This window comes from Pelobates fuscus, chromosome 2, assembly GCF_036172605.1.
Source record: "Pelobates fuscus isolate aPelFus1 chromosome 2, aPelFus1.pri, whole genome shotgun sequence".
In the NCBI taxonomy this organism is placed as follows: domain Eukaryota; kingdom Metazoa; phylum Chordata; class Amphibia; order Anura; family Pelobatidae; genus Pelobates; species Pelobates fuscus.
The window spans coordinates 14,164,407-14,187,355 of record NC_086318.1 but is presented as its reverse complement, the minus strand read 5'-3'; the positions used below and the strand labels follow the sequence as shown (position 1 = coordinate 14,187,355).

Genomic DNA, 22,949 nt, shown 5'->3' with positions numbered 1-22,949 from the left:
GCCGTTACTATCATCTCACGTTACAAACCTCTCTCTGTGACCTAAATCTCTGTTAGCTAATGACATTGTCACTCTTAGGAGGGAGGATATTATGCCCAAACTGCTGTCATGTCAGAGAATAAAAACGTAGTTTCTAAAATGGGAATTGTTGGGAATGCCTAGCAAATTTCACATTTTAAGCCAAAAAAATCAAGGAAAAATATGAAAATACAAGAAAGCTCACTTGGATGAACTCCAGCTCAGTTTTTTTTTGGCATTAAATGTTAAATTCACTTTGAATTCCCAGCAAGTAACATTTTAGTGAAATAAATCTCCATCTGTGTTAGTCTATTGTACTCATTAAACAACTTGGAAACAAGAATCCTTCAACTAACATGAGCGATTGCAATATTTAACTTTTTACATTTTTAGCAGATCTTCAGCATATTGTTCCAAACCTGCTGATTTTTAATTACAGATAACAAAAATAACTTTATTTCTATAAAATATTTCCTGACGTTATTTTATGAACTTAAAGGTAAAACGTTAAAGTCTGCCTTGTCATATTAAAACAAAAGGGAAAAAAGCAGTGAGTATTTTAACCTGCTTACCCCTCCACGCTCAGCAATGGCAGAATTGATCCCACACAAACTACTGTCTGATTTACAATATTACCACGTGACAAGCTGTGGAGGCATCAAACCTCTGGAGTTGCAAGATTACTGTCTGTAAGAATAATTAAAATGAATTCTTATTTCTCTTGGTCAGGGCTTCAAAGTGCTGCCCAGCAGTATGAAGAATTAATGTGCTCCAAGTGTCAAATCAATTAACGTCTCACAGTTGGCATACCAAGGAGGACATTGTGGCTAATTTTAATTGATTTGACACCTGTGAAATCATGGCAAACTAAAACTATACTGATCTTTGCTAGCCAGGCTGGCTGTTTTACAATAGTGAACATTAATATGAAAGTAAATTAATGACAATAGCTTGAGTGTGTTGTAAGCTTACATTTATTCTGACATGCTATAAGCTGCTTCCTGCATTATAGTAGATGTTTGGTGACTATCGTTCTCTCTTAGAGATAAAATCCGGTTTTATTTTGGAGGCCATTGAAGTTTCTGGTTCTCTCTGGTTGAGGGTCATGCCCCATGATGTATTGGATGTCTCATTGTTAGTATGTTCCATTTGTAGAACTGCACTGGAAAAATGGAGGAATTCTTTCTGTTTGGGGCCTTTCTAGAATCCACCATGATCGACCGGAGGAGTGGAGATAAACCAATGAACTTTGAAGTTACTATAGGTGGGTATTCCATCTCTACAATTGGCATATTTAGATCATTTTGACCTTCCAAACATTCAAGTTACTGATAAACCAATGCAACTTATTTGTCCTGAATATTGATTTTATTAACATCCCACCTACTGTCCGTCAAGTCACCTTTACCCACCATTGTGCCATATGGCGCAAAGATATATAGTTATAAAAAAAGTTGCCAGCCAGTTTAACAGCAGACGCCATGTCGAAATGTTACTTATACATTGAATGTATTAATGAGGCAGAAATTGTTATGCTTGGGGTTTTAAGGTAACTATGGCAATCAAATTGATGGTACAACTAAGCCCAGCACGCGGAAGAAAAAAGATGGAGGGGATGGAGTAGAGGAAGAGTCTGAGCTTTTACAGAATTCAAGCGAAGATGAGGGAGATGATGATGGAGAGATGCAATCAGTCTCTTCAACCCCAGCAATGAAACCACTTGTAACGGACAGGTAACTCTTAGAACACCACCATGGTAACGATTTATACACAAAATGTATCAGAACTTCAAGGGAACTTAAAGGGAGAGGTGATTTAACACTATTTTTATGTTATGGATTTATATGAATTATCAATGTTTTTTAATGTTTTGTAATCTCCAGATTTCTTTATCAATCCATCTATTTATCTGACAGTGGATTTACAAAGTACAAAGCAAACTTTACATTTTTAAAACCTGGCCATTGAAGTCTGGATAAAACCCACTAATCTATGGTTTTGACAGTTAGCTATGTCTTAGAAAGTAACTTTGCTTTAATGTGTCCATGCAGGAACTACTTCCATTTACCGTACTTTGACAAAAAGCCATGCATCTATATCAAAAGCTGGTGGCAAGATCAAAGGAGAAGACTTTACAATGCTAACATCATGGACAAGATCGCGGACAAATTGGTCAGTGATATTCATTAACGTTGCTAAAATGCACTACTAATACTATCGCTGTTTGACTACAAAAAGACATAAAAATAACAACAAACAGCAGTATTCTAGACAATTCCCATGTGATCCAAGCAGACTAGTCTTTCAATGTAGATAAATACACATACATCACCCACTTACTAAGATCCTATATTAAAGGAGGGGTGTTTGATGAGAAATATCCAAAATGTTTAATGCAAGTGTTGGTTTTGTCCACATGTATCTTTTTGGATGCCCAAAATATTTATAAACGTGAAAATGATAAAGTAGACCATAAAGTGATTATGCCTGCCTATCAAAATAGTATTCTGACCATTGACCCAATCCGTGCTTCCTTCTCCACCTTTGTCTCACCAGAACCCTGCTATTCCCATCATTATTCTAACTTCAAACTATTTTATTAACCATTTCCTTAAGTCATCTCAGGCATTTCCACCATTCACGGACCCTGTCACCAGTCCAAATCCAGTGCAAACTGCAAGGGCTTTGTCCATTGTTGACATTTTAGATTTCAGAAATATAGGCTTGATAAATGGGGGATATTGTGATGCTAATCTCAGATACTTCGGTTTGAAATTAATTTGTTACAATACTGCAAGATGTTACCAAGATTTTCTGCATTTTGCTTTTTCATTTTTGGCTGTTGATAAAATGTTTCAGCACAGAGACAATATTTGTAAATCTCATTGTACTACGAGCTAGTTACCAGCAAACCGTGACAATGTTTAAACATGCTTTGTGAGATGCAAGGCCTCATGGAAATGGACTACATATTGTAATTGTTGGCCAGACACACAGGGAAACAAACCTGCTAAATGTACAAACAAAATATAGTTAGTTATAGAGAAGGAAACAAAGCGATAAAAGATATTGACAAGAGGCAGAGAATCATGAGATATTTTATTTAAAGGACCACTCTAGGCACCCAGACGACTTCAGCTTAATGAAGTGGTCTGGGTGCCAGGTACCTCTAGGATTAACCCTTTTTTTTATAAACATAGCAGTTTCAGAGAAACTGCTATGTTTATAATGAGGGTTAATCCAGCCTCCAAATCCTCTAGTGGCTGTCTCACTGACAGCCGCTAGAGGCGCTTGCGTGATTCTCACTGTGAAAATCACAGTGAGAGCACGCAAGCGTCCATAGGAAAGCATTGTAAATGCTTTCCTATGCGACCGGCTGAATGCGAGCGCGGCTCCTGCCGCGCATGCGCATTCAGCCGATGACGTCGCGATCAAGATGGAGAGGAGGAGGAAAGCTCCCCGCCCGGCGCTGGAAAAAGAGGTAAGTTTAACCCCTTCCTCTCTCCAGAGCCCGACGGGAGGGGGTCCCTGAGGGTGGGGGCACCCTCAGGGTACTCTAGTGCCAGGAAAACGAGTATGTTTTCCTGGCACTAGAGTGGTCCTTTAAGCACACAATGTAGAGAAACCACGTCATGCTGGTTTTTACTTGTCATTTGTATAGAAGGGAAATCTTAAGAGATGTATCCGTGTTTATCAATATTACTCGTGGTCAAATTAATGTTTTATTTTTATGCAAATTAGGATAAAAAGTGTTTAAAGTTGGAAAAGTAATCACTATGGCATTACAGGTTGCTGTGTAATGCAAAGTAGAATGGAAAATAATGATAATTATCAGCAACACAACACTGGCAGGCTTAAAGGGAGACTTTAACCACCAAAACAACTTTAGCTTAAATAAGCAGTTTTGGTGTATAGATCATGCCCCTACAGTCTCGCTGCTCAATTCTCTGCCATTTAGGAGTTCAAGCACCTTTGTTCACACAGCCTCCATGGTAAAATGGCTTCAGCTCAATCAGAATCTGACATCACAGTGTGTTTACTTTAGAAATGTTATCTCCTCCATCCAAGATGATATTGCAAGTTCTAACAGGCTATATCAGAGCCATAGATAAAATAAGTTCTAAATGAAACACACTGTGCAATATGGGATGCTAAAAAAGTACACTATTTTTAAGGAAGTGTGTAGGGAGACAGTGAGAGACTCATGCAGGGAGGTGTGACTACGGCTGTATAAACAAACTGATTTCAATCCTAAAAAGCAGAAAATTGAGCAATGAGACTACAGGAACATGATCTATACATCAAAACTGTGTCATTAAGATGTTTTGGTACTTAGAGTGTCCCTTTAATATATTACTTTTTTGTCTCTCATCAGAGTTGTGGTTTCACTATGCCATCAATCAACGTGTAACCAGGCTGACTCATTACTTATCCTAATATCCATCTAAACGTCTTGCGCGCAGCGTGTGTTCTGCCCGTGACCATGTAGGGCAGATTTGCACATCTTCTGTTATTAAACGTTTAATTCTGTGAGAAAGGCACCGCTTGGTGATAGATTTAGAACCAAATTGCTGCAAATAATATTTTTCCAGTCCATGAACGATGAAGAATGCATTGTGCTTCCAATACTCAACCACGCGTTTCACAGAAGCACAGACTCAATAATAACATAACTTCCTCTTCTCTGCAGGAGGAAGGTTTAAATGATGTCCACGAGATGATGAAAACCGAAAAGGCGTATCCAGAAAGGAGGCTGCGCGGAGTTCTGGAGGAACTCAGCAGCAGCTGTTTGTAAGTAACTATGAATTTTTAATATATAAATGATATCTTAGTGGAGAGAACGTTCATTGCATATTGGTAATCCGGCCCGTGTCCCCGTATTCTATTACGGAGTTTTTTGTGTCATTGCAAGAAGGTCGACCTGTGTCTGCAGTCTCACAAGTCACAATGTCTCCGGCGTAGCATCCAGTGTAATAACCGAGAAATGAATAAAGACAGACCTAGGAACCCCATAAAAGTTAATTAAATAATCACTCATCCAAAGCATGCAGCAGCACAAACACGATAACAGAAAGGATCTTTCAAGAAAGCATCCATTAAAGACCTATTACAGTTACCGCACCCTGGGGGAGTAAAACGGACTTCCAGCATTACCAAGGAGAGAATTTCTATTTATCTAAGTGTAACTCAGCTAGTTAGTACACTAACTGAAACTAAACAGCCAATCCAGTGGTAACCCTTAATTAGCACACAGGTTCCTATCTAAAAATGCTGTAGCCATAGAATATTAGATTGTAAGCTCTCAGGGAGAGGGATTAATGCATTCTGTGTATATGTCTGAGGATAATTTAACTGCTTTATAGAGCTGCCATTATTACCTTCACTAAATGGGCTGAAAGAAAGTTCCTTATCTGGGATTACGTCAGAGAAAAGGGTGAATTTAATTTCACTATATTATAATTACTATAACACACAATCCAGACGGTATTGGCCATTAGTGTATTCATACCTATTAGCAAGCAGATTATTTGAAATCAGATCAATTAAAATATAAGTAAATTCACACCGCTTATGTGTCGTTTTCAGCTTTTATAATAATCCCTCTTTCACTATAAGATTCTCATTGGACTGATCACAGACTCTATATACCAGCTGGTGTGAGAGTAAGTTAGTTTCTTGTGAAACAAGCAGCGTTTCTACTGAGCGAGCAATGGGAGGTACAGAGTATCAAAATACAAAGCTAAAGATACACCATAAGGTGAACAAATCACGTAACAAAATCTGTACATGTGGCCCAGTAAATTGCAAATATAATAAGAGAAATAGATTGGAAATCTATCATATAAAGCAGTGGTTCCCAAACTGTGTGCCGACAGGCTATGATTAGAGCACTGGGGAAATATTACTGCTGAACAGGGGCCAGGTTGGGTGCCACGGTCCTTTAAGACCCCGACTGGGCCCCTGTAATGTCGGCCGGCTAGGAGGAAGTGACAGTCTGTCCAGTGGCGTACTCACAACCCATGGGGCCCCGGTGCGAAAACTGATCTGTGGGCCCCCCCCGCGCTTACTCTGCGCAGGCGTGCGACCGCGGTATGTACGCCAGTGCATGCATAAACACATACACTTAAAGGACCACTACAGACACCCAGATCAAATCAGCTCAATGAAGTGGTCTGGGTGCCAGGTCTCTCTAGTTTTAACCCTGCAGCTGAAAACATAGCAGTTTCAGAGAAACTGCTATGTTTCACTGAGGGTTAATCCAGCCTCTAGTGGCTGTCTCATTGACAGCCGCTAGAGGATTTTCTGCGATTCTCACTGTGAAAATCACAGTGAGAAGACGCTGAACGTCCATAGGAAAGCATTGAGTAATGCTTTCCTATGGGCGGTTTGAATGCGCGCGTGGCTCTTGCCACGCATGTGCATTCGGAGCTGAGAGGCGGATCGGGACGGAGAGATCACCAGCGCCAAGGGAGCCCGGCGCTGGAGAAAGGTAAGTGCTTTTAGACACACACACACTCTCATGAACAGACGCACACATTTACTGACAGACACACACTCAGTGACAGACGCACACAAACATACTCAGTAACAGACACACTAACACACACTAACACTAACACACTCACTAACACTAACACACACTCACTAACACTAACACACACTAACACTAACACACACTAACACTAACACACACTAACACACTCACTAACACTAACACACTCACTAACACTAACACACTCACTAACACTAACACACTCACACTAACACAATCACTCACACTAACACAATCACTCACACTAACACAATCACTCACACTAACACACTCACTAACACACTCACACACACTCACACTAACACACTCACACTAACACACTAACACTAACACACACTAACACACACACTAACACTAACACACTCACTAACACACACTAACACACTCACACTAACACTCACATTAACACACTCACTCACTAACACTCTCACTAACACTAACACACTCACTAACACTAACACACACACACACACTCACTAACACTAACACACACTAACACACTCACTAACACACACTAACACACTCACCAACACTAACACACTCACTAACACTAACACACTCACTAACACTAACACACTCACTAACACAATCACTCACACTAACACAATCACTCACACTAACACAATCACTCACACTAACACAATCACTCACACTAACACACTCACTAACACTCACACACACTCACACTAACACACTCACACTAACACACTCACACTAACACACTCACACTAACACACTCACACTAACACACTCACACTAACACACTCACACTAACACACTCACACTAACACAAACTAACACTAACACACTCACTAACACACACACTAACACTAACACACTCACATTAACACACTCACTCACTAACACTCTCACTAACACACTCACTAACACTAACACACACACACTCACTAACTAACACACTCAGTAACACTCTCACTAACACACTCACATTAACACACTCACTCACTAACACTCTCACTAACACACTCACTAACACTAACACACACACACACACTCACTAACTAACACTCTCACTAACACTCTCACTAACACTCTCACTAACACTCTCACTAAACACACTCACTAAACACACTCACACGTTTTTTGTTTTTTTTAAATTTAACCCCTTAAGGACCAAACTTCTGGAATAAAAGGGAATCATGACATGTCACACATGTCATGTGTCCTTAAGGGGTTAATCCCCCCAGCCTCCTTACCTGTGTGAGAGCTGAGGGGATTCCCTGGGGTCCAGTGGTGTTGCTGGCCCTGCTGTCACCCGGCTGGCGGGCGCGCGAGCACTGTCTCCTGAGTGCTCCCTCTTCAGCTCCCTCGCGCGCCGCGTACTGATACTGGAGCCGGAAGATGACGTCATCTTCCGGCTCCGGTTTCAGTGCGGCGCGCGAGGGAGCTGAAGAGGGAGCACTCAGGGGACAGTGCTCCCTCGCGCGCCCGCCAGCCGGGTGACAGCAGGGCCAGCCTCGGGGGGCCCGGAGGTGGCTGGCTCCTGGGCCCCCCAGCAGAAGAGGCTGCCCCTGTGGGTACATACCGGGTCGCAGGGGCGGCCGGGCCCCCTGGTGGGCCGGGCCCGGTCGCAGCCGCGACCCTGGTATGTACGCCACTGAGTCTGTCCCTTCCTCCCAGCATCATGCAGGGAGACAGCGCAGGAGGCAGCCGCAGCGTGAGGGGAGAGGAGCATGTAGAGCTCCAGACCCCTCACTTCCACCAGCAGCCACAGGACCAGGACTCCAAGCCACCCTCCTGGACACACAAGATAAACTAACAGGAGGGTGACTGGAGATATTCAAAATATCACTTGTGTATGAGTATGTGCGTGTGTGTGTGTGTGTGTGTATGTATGAGTGTGTGTGTGTGTATGTATGAGTGTGTGTGTATGCATGAGTGTCAGGGTGTGCATCTGTGTGTGTGTGTGTGTGTGTGTGTGTGTATGAGTGTGTGTATTTATGAGTGTGTGTGTGTGTATGTATGAGTGTGTGTGTGTGTGTGTATGCATGAGTGTCAGGGTGTGCATCTGTGTGTGTGTGTGTGTGTGTGTATGAGTGTGTGTGTATTTATGAGTGTGTGTGTATGTATGAGTGTGTGTGTGTGTGTGTGTATGCATGAGTGTCAGGGTGTGCATCTGTGTGTGTGTGTGTGTGTCAGGTTGTGCATCTGTGTGTGTGTGTGTCAGGTTGTGCATCTGTGTATATATGTCAGTATGCTTCTGTGTCAGTGTGTGTGTCTGTGTGTGCGCACACATCTGTGTGTCAGGGTGTGTGTTTTTATGTCAGTGTGTGTATCTGGGTCATGGTGTGTGCATGTATCAATGTTTGTGTGTGTGTATGCCGTGTGTATGCATGTGTTAAGGTGTGTGTATGTGTCAGTGTGTGTATGTGTCGGTGTATTTATATGTATCTGTGTGTTAATGTGCATGTATATCTGTGTAAGTATGTATGTGGTAGTTTATGTGCATACATCAAAGCAGTCAAACACCAGCACAACATACAAACACACTCTTGCAATCTAACACAAATATTACATACAAACACAACCCTGCATTCAAACTCCAAAAAGATATACAAGCATCCCTACAAACATTAACACTATACATTTCACAATAGTGCCAATAAATGCTGCAGCGCTGTACAGATATACAACCTAGAAATTCTGACTTGGTACTAAAGCATTGATATAGGTGTGGTATGGGGACATAAAGTGGCAGTGCATATGGCTGTAGCTTTAATTTATGTGGGCGTAGGTTAAATTGAATTAGACAGAGATAACTGATTTTGCTATAAACTAATGACGTATGCAGTGTGCCTTGGGAAAAGGCCCAATCAGAATCTGTATGCACAGTGTCTATCTTACGCACAACATCTACCCTACACACAACATCTACTCTACACACCATGTCTACCCTACGCACAGTGTCTATCCTTGTAGCGGTACTTACCCTCTCCAGGGGCCGGCCGGGGTCCTCCCTTCTCGCCGCGCGCGGTCCTGCTCCTGCACGAGCCGCGCGCGGCTCAGCCAACGATGGGATCAGTCAGACGGGCAGTGACCGCGAGAAGCGGTCACATGTCCCGCCCGACACTAAGAGCGCGCCGCGCGTCTCGGGCGCGCTCTTAAAGGGACAGTGGGAGACTAAATTAGAATCAGTCTCCCATTGGCCCCTGTCAGGCCACATTCCCCATTCACTCACGTTTTGGGGGCGTGGATATGACAGGAGCCAATCAAAGTGAACCTTAGGGTTTTTATACTCACCTGTTTCCCCTTGCTCCTTGCCCTATCGTGGTTTCTGTCCAGTTCCCTTTAGTGCTTGTATCGTTCAGTTGGTTTTTTGGTGCTTGACCTTGGCTTTGTTCCTGACTCCGCTCTCTCCTTATCCTTGCTTGCTTATCCGCTGTTTTGTCCTCTGTGTACCAGTCCTCGGCTTGTTCTACGTTACGCTGTCTCTCAGTTCCCTTGACCTCGGCTTGTTCTGACTCTGTCTTTCTCTCGTCCTAGTCCGGCCATTCTAAGGTCCGGTAAGACGAACACTGTTTCTTGTCTCTTGACTGTGAACTATTCCTGCGTGTTGGGGTATATTACCGTGACAATCCTACGCTCAATGTCTACCCTACACACAGTGTCTACGATTCACTCAGTGTCTACGATTCACTCAATGTCTACCCTACATACAGTGTCTACGATTCACACAGTGTGTCCCTACACACAGTGTCTATTTAATAATTAATATAACCATATTACCAGAGATAACTGATTTTGCTATAAACTAATGACGTATGCAGTGTGCCTTGGGAAAAGGCCCAATCAGAATCTGTATGCACAGTGTTTACCCTATGCACAGTGTCTATCCTACGCACAACATCTACCCTACACACAACATCTACTCTACACACCATGTCTACCCTACGCACAGTGTCTACCCTATGCACAGTGTCTATCCTACGCTCAATGTCTACCCTACACACAGTGTCTACGATTCACTCAGTGTCTACGATTCACTCAATGTCTACCCTACACACAGTGTCTACGATTCACACAGTGTCTCCCTACACACAGTGTCTATTTTATAATTAATATAACCATATTAATGTTCATATAAATAATTATTATTATATTTAATATTAATAAAAAGTGTTCATTTTTCATAATTTTCACAAAATATTATTTTTAATATTTTGTCCTCACAATTATCTCTACAACAAGACTCCCTGGATAGAATATTATTAAGAGTTATAATAAACCTTACATTATTTTTTATTAAAGTCTTGAAGGCTCTGGAACTTTAGTATTCATTGTTAGCATAATATTTCGTATCTCAGGGCTAAAGTCTGTGTCCTGTTGAGGTATAGAACCGGGAAGATCCTAGATCAGTGATGGCTAACCTTGACACCATACATTTTTTCTGGACTACATTTCCCATGATGCTCAGCTAGCTTTTAGACTCTAACACGATAAATCATTGTCTGCTTTGTGCTGTGAGCTTAGAATTGCATAAACATGTACCGGGTCAAATCTAATGCATTGATGAAAGTACAAAACAAGACTGAGCCTGGGTATTAATGGGTAATAATCTACTAAAATAACTCAGTGATCAGTCTTTACATGTAATAAAACACATACATGTATACATGTCTTTTAATAATTAATAATCGATTAAATGGTTGTACATCTTAAAATTGTGTTTTTTTTTGTTCTCTTGAAGCCGGTTTGTCACCCTTGCAAATAAAGACCTTGGTCAGAATGGCCGAACTAAACTGGACAGAGAGAGACTGAAGTCTTGCATGAGAGAACTGGTAACTGTCTCCACTGACCCTGCGTAGCGCAAGCGAGGGTGGCGTTAAGAGACCGGAGAACATTGTCCGTGCTCACAGCTAGAATTTAAAGGGGCCCTGAGGAAATGTACAGGGAACATGGGCTTTATTCATGTTTTCACAATATACAGATCAAGGAACAGCGCACACTTAAAAATAGTTTAAAATGTTACAATGCTACTTTATGGATGTACTGTGAAGTAGTGGTGGGCATAACACGATATGGCCATATGGTGTAACCAAATCCCCATATGTGTTTGCTGAGATCAGTGGCGTACATACCGGGGTCACAGTATGTCACTGGGCCAACCTCTTCTCCTGGGGGGTCCAGGAACCGGCCACCTCAGGGGCCCCCCGAGGCTGGCCCTGCTGTCACCCGGCTGGCGGGCGCGCGAGGGAGCACTCTCCCCTGAGTGCTTCCTCTTAAGCTCCCTCAAGCACCGCACTGAAACCGGAGCCGGAAGATGACGTCATCTTCCGGCTCCGGCATCAGTACGGTGCACGAGAGAGCTGAAGAGGAAGCACTCAGTCAGGGAGAGTGCTCCCTCGCGCGCCCGCAGGACCAGCCAGCCGGGTGACAGCAGGGCCAGCAGCAGCACTGGACCCCAGGGAATCCCCTCAGCTCTCCCACAGGTAAGGAGGCTGGGGGATTAAATAAAAAAAAAAAAAAAAAACGTGTGAGTGTATGTTAGTGTGTGTGAGTGTGTGTATGTTAGTGTGTGTGAGTGTATGTTAGTGTGTGTGTATGTTAGTGTGTGTATGTTAGTGTGTGTGTGTGTATGTTAGTGTGTGTGTGTATGTTAGTGTGTGTGTGTGAGTGTATGTTAGTGTGTGTGTGAGCGTGTGTGAGTGTGTGTTAGTGTGTGTGTGTTAGTTAGTGTGTGTGTTAGTTAGTTAGTTAGTTTGTGTGTGTGTTAGTTTGTGTGAGTGTATGTTAGTGTGTGTGTGAGCATGTGTGAGTGTGTGTTAGTTAGTGTGTGAGTGTGTTAGTGTCTGTGAGTGTATGTTAGTGTGTGTGTGTGTGTGTGTGTGAGTGTATGTTAGTGTGTGTGTGAGCATGTGTGTTAGTGTGTGTGTGTGTTAGTGTTAGAGTGTGTTAGTGTTAGAGTGTGTGTGTGTGTGTGTGTTAGTGTGTGTGTGTGTTAGTGTTAGAGTGTGTGTGTTAGTGTGTGTTAGTGTTAGAATGTGTGTGTTAGTGTTAGAGTGTGTGTGTGTGTTAGAGTGTGTGTCTGTTACTGAGTATGTTTGTGTGCGTCTGTTAGTGAGTGTGTGTCTGTCAGTGAGTGTGTATGTATGTCTGTCACTGAGTGTGTGTCTGTCAGTAAATGTGTGCGTCTGTTCATGAGAGTGTGTGTCACGCGCACTTTTAAACCGCCCATAGGAAAGCATTACTCAATGCTTTCCTATGGACGTTCAGCGTCTTCTCACTGTGATTTTCACAGTGAGAATCGCAGAAGCTCCTCTAGCGGCTGTCAATGAGACAACCACTAGAGGCTGGATTAACCCTCAGTGAAACATAGCAGTTTCTCTGAAACTGCTATGTTTTCAGCTGCAGGGTTAAAACTAGAGAGATCTGGTATCCAGACCACTTCATTGAGCTGATGTGATCTGGGTGTCTGTAGTGGTCCTTTAAGTGTATGTGTTTATGCATGCACTGGCGTACACACCGCGGTCGCACGGGTCGCAGCCCTGCAACCAGGTGCCCGCCGCCATGTGTTGCGGCCCCAGCCCGCGCAGAGTAAGCGCACGCGCGGGGGGTCCACGGATCAGTTTTCGCACCGGGGCCCCATGGGTTGTGTGTACGCCACTGGCTGAGATAGGTGATTTTAAGTAACCTTATACAATTTTAAACTGTATTTTTTTTTTCTGTGCTGATCCTTAATTTGTATGTTGTAGAAATGTTGGTCTCTACATCACCATTCCTGAAAAATGTGTGTTCTGGGTGTGCCACCAATTCCCCTTTATCTTTATTCATTTAGACTCTCTTTCTAGAATTCATTCTTAGATTGCATGTTGGAACCCTCCCCACATATAGCCTAGTTAGGAACAGGCATTTGTTTGGCCATTTTTTTTTATTGCACCGCATAGTTAATGTGAAATCCCTTGTTTTGTCACAGGAAAACATGGGCACTCAAGCCAAGACCTTGAGATCACAAGTAAAGAAAAACACAGTGAAGGACAAAATGAAACTGGTCCAGAATTTCCTACAGAAGTTGCGATTCCTTGCTGACGAGGTATAAAATAAATATAAAATATTTCTCCTCAGTGGGACTTCCCAAAGAGTAAATTTTTTTTATAAATGTTTGATTATTGTTCGATGGTGACATATAGATTTGTCAGTGGGTTTGACCAATATAGTGTCAGAGAGCTTGGTGAACGAATCTCCTCCATAAAGCGTATTACAAAGGAGTTCTGACACATTTATGTTGTCCGTGCTCTGTCCAACTCCAATCCCTGATAGTCAGTGCTACATTCGTTAAAAGGACTGCCCTGCATTAGGTATCATTACAGAGCGTGATGTTGCCATGCAAGGTAAAGCTCTCACTAACAAACACTTACAGAGCATCAGCCTAAAGAACAGGAGCACACACACGCGTGATAAAGGCTCCTAAACTATACAGTCTGCTCACTGGAACCACTTGGAGTGTATAGGTGTACTTTGTTGTAGAACCACTTAAAGAGCAACTGGCTGTTTTTGGAATCTGCACTGATTGTCAGAGTGTGCCAGTAAAGCATTGCATTCAATACAAATTAAAATATAATAAATATTGGGTGACCTTCAGTTTGCATTCAATGTATAAGTATTTGCAGATGGGATCTGGGATGCGTAATGCCTTGGGGCAGGTTTGGCCAAAACAAAAAAAAAAAAATCATCAAAGTTCTACAACAGCTAAGGAGGGTGGGGGGGGGGGGGGGCTTTTATTTCAACACCACATTTAGAAATAAGGGCGTTTCAGTACAAAACAAATATGGGCTAGGCGTATTTCATGAAGACCTGATCCCATTTAGCGTGTCTTCATTTTCTATGTTAGGACATCTGAAGTGTAGGTTTTGTCCTGGTTACACCAACACAAGAGATCAAACTCACATTCATTCCCCATTCAAACTAACGTGACTTTCTCCTGACAGCCTCAGCACAGCATCCCCGATATCTTCATATGGATGATGAGTAACAATAAACGCATCGCGTACGCTCGCATTCCATCCAAAGATATCCTCTACTCTATTGTGGATGAAGAGACTGGAAAAGACTGTGGAAAAGTCAAGTGTGTCTTCCTCAAGGTGAGTGATGTTATTACCTGGTCAGGTACTGTGACTGTACGTCATGTAACTCTACTACAAGATATTCTTGTTTTACAAACTGTTCTATAATGTCTGGAAAAAACGTGTTAATATATTGTCAACATTCTAAGATGCTTGAGGTGCAGCATATCAGGGAGTCTATTTTCCAAAACAGGCCCCACTTCCTGCTGTCTCTAGTCGTAGCCTCCTGTTTAGATAGGCACAGGAATTTCAGGAAACATTAAAGAGGAAAAATGAGTTCCCTAAACTGTCTGCAAAAATCTAATTGTGGGCTGCACTGCATTAAAATAATGATAAAAAATCTGTCATAAATTAATCTTTAATCTTCAAGAGCTGCTCATATTGATATCTGTGAAACCTTATCAGAGAGGTCTAATTCCCAAACTAAATGGATGACGTTTATACATCTTATTACTCAAAAGTCAATTGAATACCAAATTGCAAAAGTTTAGGGAAGAAAGAAATAGCTGAATTAAATTTGTTTTCCAACTTGATTATGCTGAGCTGCACTGAGGAGCAAGTTCTTGGCTGCCTGATAGTAATGAGAGTTTTTTTTACAGCTGGAGGACTGCCTGCTGCCTAACCCCATGCAGGCATGTCTCATATATAACTCCCCTTACAGCCGCATTGTTACGGAGTCAGCTCTGAGTGGGTGCTCGCCAGCTAATTGAGATCGACCTTGTATTCGTGCTCGGCTAGTTTGGCAGTCGAGAACGTTTTCTAGGAGTCTCAGCCATGCTTACTGCTCTGGCATCTCCATCTTCCCTGATATATAACCTCCATTAGTGTGGGCAATGGAGCGTCTCATTACATTGCTGTGCTTCCTATTAAATGGTTTCATTCTAAGTCTTCCACCCACTGGATTAACCAAAGGCATCAAATTAATTTTGTGTGTTTGCAGCTCAAAATTCTTCATGTAGTAAGAAATTGAAAATGGGAAGCATAATTTGCTGCTTATACATTGTAAAACGATAACATAGAATTAAACACTCTACATCCTTTTAAGTTGGGTAACAGCTGTCTGATTTAGGCCTTTTAGTTTGTTTTTTGTTTGTTTTTTGCTTTTCTTCCCCTCTACTAATTAGCTAATTAGCCAATTATTAACCGGCATTATCTTTTTCCATATATGCCTTTATTCCATTTTACAATATAGCAAACCAACACACGTTCTTGTTTTTTTCAATCTGAGACAGTCAATCTCTGGCCATGTGTCTGTCCAATCAGTATCTGTCATTCCAAATGAAGAACAAATACATGGTGGGCCAAAATTCAGAGTATGGTTTGAGGAGTCAAAAACCTTTTTTTTTTTATTTTTTTATTAATGAACTAATTTCAATGATATTACATACAATGAATTATTAAAGTATGAAGATTTGTTTGACTAGGTACGGAAGAAGACATCTTTTAGATGAACTCCATTTTCTGCCACGCAAAGTCGGCTCTATCGATTGCATTGTTTATAGCATTAGTTATTGTTTGAGGCTCTAGCGCTGGTATTTCTTCCCGATAACTTACTGCGAGGTCACCCTGCATCAGTTGGCGCTGACGAATTATCCATGGATTTTCAGTACCCCAGAAACACCAGTTCTGCTTATTGACAAAGCTTTTTAAATTAAAATGAGCTTTGTTAGACATGATTAGTTGATGAATAAATTGAAATTCGTTGTTCCTTGTGAAATTACCCATGATTAATCTCCCAAGAATATGTACCTACAACAAAAGAATAGTTAAACTACTAACAAATAAGTTATTTCCTGTCAAATCTTACTCTGAATTTTGGCACACCCTGTATAAAAGAAAAGAGAAGGGAGAGAGGACAGAAGGAGATGGACAACTAAAGTAGAACGGTGTAAAGCGGGCAAGGGAAGATAATTGCAAGACAGGTTGTGACAGAAGAAGACAGAAGTGACGACTCCTAAAACGTGCCATAGATTTCAGAATCATAAAAATGTGCCATTTGTAAAGCAAAATGTTTACTATGTTTACATTGCTCTCCTCATGCCTATTTACTGTGTATTATTTACAATTATTCTCTCAGTTACCAGGCAAACGAGGATTCGGCCCCGCAGGATGGACAGTGCAAGCCAAAATGGAAGTCTACCTGTGGCTGGGCCTTAACAAGCAGCGTAAAGACTTCCTGTGCGGCCTCCCATGCGGGTTCGAGGAAAACAAAGCTGTAAAGGGACCAGGCCTGCAGTCCTTTCCACCAATAAGCCTCGGCTACACAAGTGCGAGAAACACAACTTCTATGTAACATGTTATATGTATCCGTCTGAGTTAGACACAACCTTTAGGTCTTGGTAGCGCTGCTTCTTGCACAAGTCACAGGCCTGGCAATAAACGAGTTCTGCTTTCAATCTGCAGAGTTACAAGTTAAACATTATATTAGTATATCTGATACATGTGCACGTTGGGTATCATTTTTCTGTGATTCTCTGTTTGGATGTGAAAATGATTTTCTTATTGTCTCTTTGTAGAGAAGCAGGTTTTCCAGCTGCGGGCACACATGTACCAGGCGCGCAGCCTGTTTGCAGCAGACAGCAGTGGTCTATCCGATCCCTTTGCTCGTGTCTTCTTCAACACGCAGAGCCAGTGTACAGAGGTAAAACATGGAATATCTTATCAGTATTCTGACACTGTGAGAAATATTTACTAAGAGGAGGATATAATCAGAGAGAAGATCTTATGTTATTAAATGCACATTGAATGGGGGAGCTTAGTAAAAATTCCTCGATGTGTAGATTTAATCCATCATGAATCTTCATGTGTGCACTTGTAAAGTTTCATCTTCGGTACAATTGTATGACAATTAGATATGTTTAGCTCTATCCTGAGTTCTGGATCACGGTAATCTTGATCCAGATAGTAAAGATTTATGTTAATAACCATTTTGTTCTGTTATCTACTTAGCTCAGCCGCATACAAAATGTAATACTGAAACCCCAATTTCTGTGCCACCTCTACAATTGGAGATATTTTTACATTTACTTAAATCTGTTTAATCTTCTAGGTGCTGAACGAGACCCTCTGCCCAACCTGGGACCAACTTCTGGTGTTTGACAACATAGAACTCTATGGAGAAGCCAATGAGATGCGAGATGACCCTCCAATCATTGTCATTGAAATCTATGACCAAGATACAGTGGTAAGAAAATAACCCGTCATTTCAATGGCAAATAATGCCTTTTATACCTCAGGGACATCACAGATCCATAATTAATATTACAGATATTTATATCCATATTCAATCTTTCAGCTAATATTAAAGGAACACAGTCACTGATTATTTTTCCCCTTGATTTTACAAGTTTATATTAGTTACTTCACTGTAGGTTAGTTTGCATATAGAGGGACACTGTAGGCATTGTTTACTTGCTTTCCTTTTTAACTTTGAGCTGTGACTTGTGTTGAGAGGGAACTCCACTTACATTAAGGCTCCAATAAAAAGCTGGGAAAAAAATCTATACACCCTCATGTCAAGCAAGTGTGCAACATGTTCATTCACATTGCCCTACACTATGCAGTCTTCATCACGGCATATCATTCTCACTCCTCTGCACTATGCAGCCTTCATCTCGGCATATTATTCTCACTCCTCTGCACTATGTAGCCTTCATCTCGGCATATCATTCTCACTCCTCTGCACTATGCAGCCTTCATCACAGCATATCATTTTCACTCCTCTGCACTATGCAGCCTTCATCACAGCATATCATTCTCATTCCTCTACACTATGCAGCCTTCATCACGGCATATCATTCTCACTCCTCTGCACTATGCAGCCTTCAACACGGCATATCATTCTCACTCCTCTGCACTATGCAGCCTTCATCACAGCATATCATTTTCACTCCTCTGCACTATGCAGCCTTCATCACAGCATATCATTCTCATTCCTCTACACTATGCAGCCTTCATCACGGCATATCATTCTCACTCCTCTGCACTATGCAGCCTTCATCACAGCATATCATTTTCACTCCTCTGCACTATGCAGCCTTCATCTCGGCATATCATTCTCATTCCTCTACACTATGCAGCCTTCAACACGGCATATCATTCTCACTCCTCTGCACTATGCAGCCTTCATCACAGCATATCATTTTCACTCCTCTGCACTATGCAGCCTTCATCACAGCATATCATTCTCATTCCTCTACACTATGCAGCCTTCATCACGGCATATCATTCTCACTCCTCTGCACTATGCAGCCTTCAACACGGCATATCATTCTCACTCCTCTGCACTATGCAGCCTTCATCACAGCATATCATTTTCACTCCTCTGCACTATGCAGCCTTCATCACAGCATATCATTCTCATTCCTCTACACTATGCAGCCTTCATCACGGCATATCATTCTCACTCCTCTGCACTATGCAGCCTTCATCACAGCATATCATTTTCACTCCTCTGCACTATGCAGCCTTCATCACAGCATATCATTCTCATTCCTCTACACTATGCAGCCTTCAACACGGCATATCATTCTCACTCCTCTGCACTATGCAGCCTTCATCACAGCATATCATTTTCACTCCTCTGCACTATGCAGCCTTCATCACAGCATATCATTCTCATTCCTCTACACTATGCAGCCTTCATCACGGCATATCATTCTCACTCCTCTGCACTATGCAGCCTTCATCACAGCATATCATTTTCACTCCTCTGCACTATGCAGCCTTCATCACAGCATATCATTCTCATTCCTCTACACTATGCAGCCTTCATCACGGCATATCATTCTCACTCCTCTGCACTATGCAGCCTTCAACACGGCATATCATTCTCACTCCTCTGCACTATGCAGCCTTCATCACAGCATATCATTTTCACTCCTCTGCACTATGCAGCCTTCATCACAGCATATCATTCTCATTCCTCTACACTATGCAGCCTTCATCTCGGCATATCATTCTCATTCCTCTACACTATGCAGCCTTCAACACGGCATATCATTCTCACTCCTCTGCACTATGCAGCCTTCATCACAGCATATCATTTTCACTCCTCTGCACTATGCAGCCTTCATCACAGCATATCATTCTCATTCCTCTACACTATGCAGCCTTCATCACGGCATATCATTCTCACTCCTCTGCACTATGCAGCCTTCAACACGGCATATCATTCTCACTCCTCTGCACTATGCAGCCTTCATCACAGCATATCATTTTCACTCCTCTGCACTATGCAGCCTTCATCACAGCATATCATTCTCATTCCTCTACACTATGCAGCCTTCATCACGGCATATCATTCTCACTCCTCTGCACTATGCAGCCTTCATCACAGCATATCATTTTCACTCCTCTGCACTATGCAGCCTTCATCACAGCATATCATTCTCATTCCTCTACACTATGCAGCCTTCATCACGGCATATCATTCTCACTCCTCTGCACTATGCAGCCTTCAACACGGCATATCATTCTCACTCCTCTGCACTATGCAGCCTTCATCACAGCATATCATTTTCACTCCTCTGCACTATGCAGCCTTCATCACAGCATATCATTCTCATTCCTCTACACTATGCAGCCTTCATCACGGCATATCATTCTCACTCCTCTGCACTATGCAGCCTTCATCACAGCATATCATTTTCACTCCTCTGCACTATGCAGCCTTCATCTCGGCATATCATTCTCATTCCTCTACACTATGCAGCCTTCAACACGGCATATCATTCTCACTCCTCTGCACTATGCAGCCTTCATCACAGCATATCATTTTCACTCCTCTGCACTATGCAGCCTTCATCACAGCATATCATTCTCATTCCTCTACACTATGCAGCCTTCATCACGGCATATCATTCTCACTCCTCTGCACTATGCAGCCTTCATCACAGCATATCATTTTCACTCCTCTGCACTATGCAGCCTTCATCACAGCATATCATTCTCATTCCTCTACACTATGCAGCCTTCATCACGGCATATCATTCTCACTCCTCTGCACTATGCAGCCTTCAACACGGCATATCATTCTCACTCCTCTGCACTATGCAGCCTTCATCACAGCATATCATTTTCACTCCTCTGCACTATGCAGCCTTCATCACAGCATATCATTCTCATTCCTCTACACTATGCAGCCTTCATCTCGGCATATCATTCTCATTCCTCTACACTATGCAGCCTTCAACACGGCATATCATTCTCACTCCTCTGCACTATGCAGCCTTCATCACAGCATATCATTTTCACTCCTCTGCACTATGCAGCCTTCATCACAGCATATCATTCTCATTCCTCTACACTATGCAGCCTTCATCACGGCATATCATTCTCACTCCTCTGCACTATGCAGCCTTCAACACGGCATATCATTCTCACTCCTCTGCACTATGCAGCCTTCATCACAGCATATCATTTTCACTCCTCTGCACTATGCAGCCTTCATCACAGCATATCATTCTCATTCCTCTACACTATGCAGCCTTCATCACGGCATATCATTCTCACTCCTCTGCACTATGCAGCCTTCATCACAGCATATCATTTTCACTCCTCTGCACTATGCAGCCTTCATCACAGCATATCATTCTCATTCCTCTACACTATGCAGCCTTCATCACGGCATATCATTCTCACTCCTCTGCACTATGCAGCCTTCAACACGGCATATCATTCTCACTCCTCTGCACTATGCAGCCTTCATCACAGCATATCATTTTCACTCCTCTGCACTATGCAGCCTTCATCACAGCATATCATTCTCATTCCTCTACACTATGCAGCCTTCATCACGGCATATCATTCTCACTCCTCTGCACTATGCAGCCTTCAACACGGCATATCATTCTCACTCCTCTGCACTATGCAGCCTTCATCACAGCATATCATTCTCACTCCTCTGCACTATGCAGCCTTCATCACTGCATATCATTCTAATTCCTCTACAATGTGCAGCCTTCATCACGGCATATCATTCTCACCCCTCTGCACTATGCAGCCTTCATCACAGCATATCATTCTCACTCCTCTGCACTATGCAGCCTTCATCTCGGCATATCATTCTCACTCCTCTGCACTATGCAGCCTTTATCACAGCATATCATGCCCACTTCTCTGCACTATGCAGCCTCCATCAAAGCATATAGTTCTCACTCCTCTGCACTATGAAGCCTTCATCTCGGCATATCATTCTCACTCCTCTGCACTATGCAGCTTTCATCACAGCATATCATTCTCACTCCTCTACACTATGCAGCCTTCATCACAGCATATCATTCTCACTCCTCTGCACTATGCAGCCTTTATCACAGCATATCATTCTCACTCCTCTACGCTATGCAGCCTTCAACACGTCATATCTTTCTCATTCCTCTGCACTATGCAGCCTTCATCACGGCATATCATTCTCATTCCTCTACACTATGCAGCCTTCATCACAGCATATCATTCTCACTCCTCTGCACTATGCAGCCTTCAACACGGCATATCATTCTCACTCCTCTTCACTATGCAGCCTTCATCACGGCATATCATTCTCATTCCTCTACAATATGCAGCCTTCATCACAGCATATCATTCTCACTCCTCTGCACTATGCAGCCTTCAAAACAGCATATCATTCTCATTCCTCTACACTATGCAGCCTTCATCACAGCATATCGTTCTCACTCCTCTACACTATGCAGCCTTTATCACAGCATATCATTTTTACTCCTCTGCGCTATGCAGCCTTCATCTTTACTGCTTTGTTTGCCAGAGAACCCTTTATATCAGTCCTGTCCAACCTGCGGCCCCCCAGATGTTGTTGAACTACAACTCCCATGATTCTTTCAATTAAACAGATAGCCAGGGAATCATAGGAGTTGTAGTTCAGCAACATCTGGGGGGCCGCAGGTTGGACAGCCCTGCTTTATATCATCGTGACCAGTATCATGTATAGCAATCACATCTCACAATGCAGCAGTGCTTACATTCTTTCCATTAAATGCTATTTATTTTAAACCATTTTACTTAGGTTTTTTTTTTTGTCTTTCGATGATGTTAACCTGACCCATGTTTTGTCTGTGATTGATCTGGTCCAATTTTAGGGAAAAGCCGATTTCATGGGTAGAACCTTTGCCAAGCCATTAGTGAAGATGTCCGATGAGGGATATTCTAGTCCGCGCTTCCCACCACAGCTGGAGTATTACCAGATATATCGGGGGAATTCCACAGCTGGAGACCTCTTGGCAGCCTTTGAACTCCTACAGGTAGAGAACGTCATTCTAAATTTCTCAGAGATTGGATGAACA

At 42.5% G+C, this 22,949-nt stretch overlaps 1 protein-coding gene across 2 annotated transcripts in view; it reads left to right on the top strand.

Moving 5' to 3' along the window:
* OTOF (otoferlin) overlaps nucleotides 1-22,949 on the top strand; it is a 338,353-nt gene that overhangs the window by 270,179 nt on the left and 45,225 nt on the right. For both annotated transcript variants that reach the window (XM_063441964.1, XM_063441962.1), the window contains exons 16-26: nucleotides 1,174-1,282; nucleotides 1,568-1,751; nucleotides 2,070-2,190; nucleotides 4,709-4,809; nucleotides 11,280-11,370; nucleotides 13,506-13,622; nucleotides 14,518-14,670; nucleotides 16,730-16,919; nucleotides 17,169-17,293; nucleotides 17,702-17,836; nucleotides 22,746-22,907. In XM_063441964.1, the coding sequence (XP_063298034.1) occupies nucleotides 1,174-1,282; nucleotides 1,568-1,751; nucleotides 2,070-2,190; nucleotides 4,709-4,809; nucleotides 11,280-11,370; nucleotides 13,506-13,622; nucleotides 14,518-14,670; nucleotides 16,730-16,919; nucleotides 17,169-17,293; nucleotides 17,702-17,836; nucleotides 22,746-22,907 (1,488 nt within the window). The remainder of the gene's footprint in view (nucleotides 1-1,173; nucleotides 1,283-1,567; nucleotides 1,752-2,069; nucleotides 2,191-4,708; nucleotides 4,810-11,279; nucleotides 11,371-13,505; nucleotides 13,623-14,517; nucleotides 14,671-16,729; nucleotides 16,920-17,168; nucleotides 17,294-17,701; nucleotides 17,837-22,745; nucleotides 22,908-22,949) is intronic.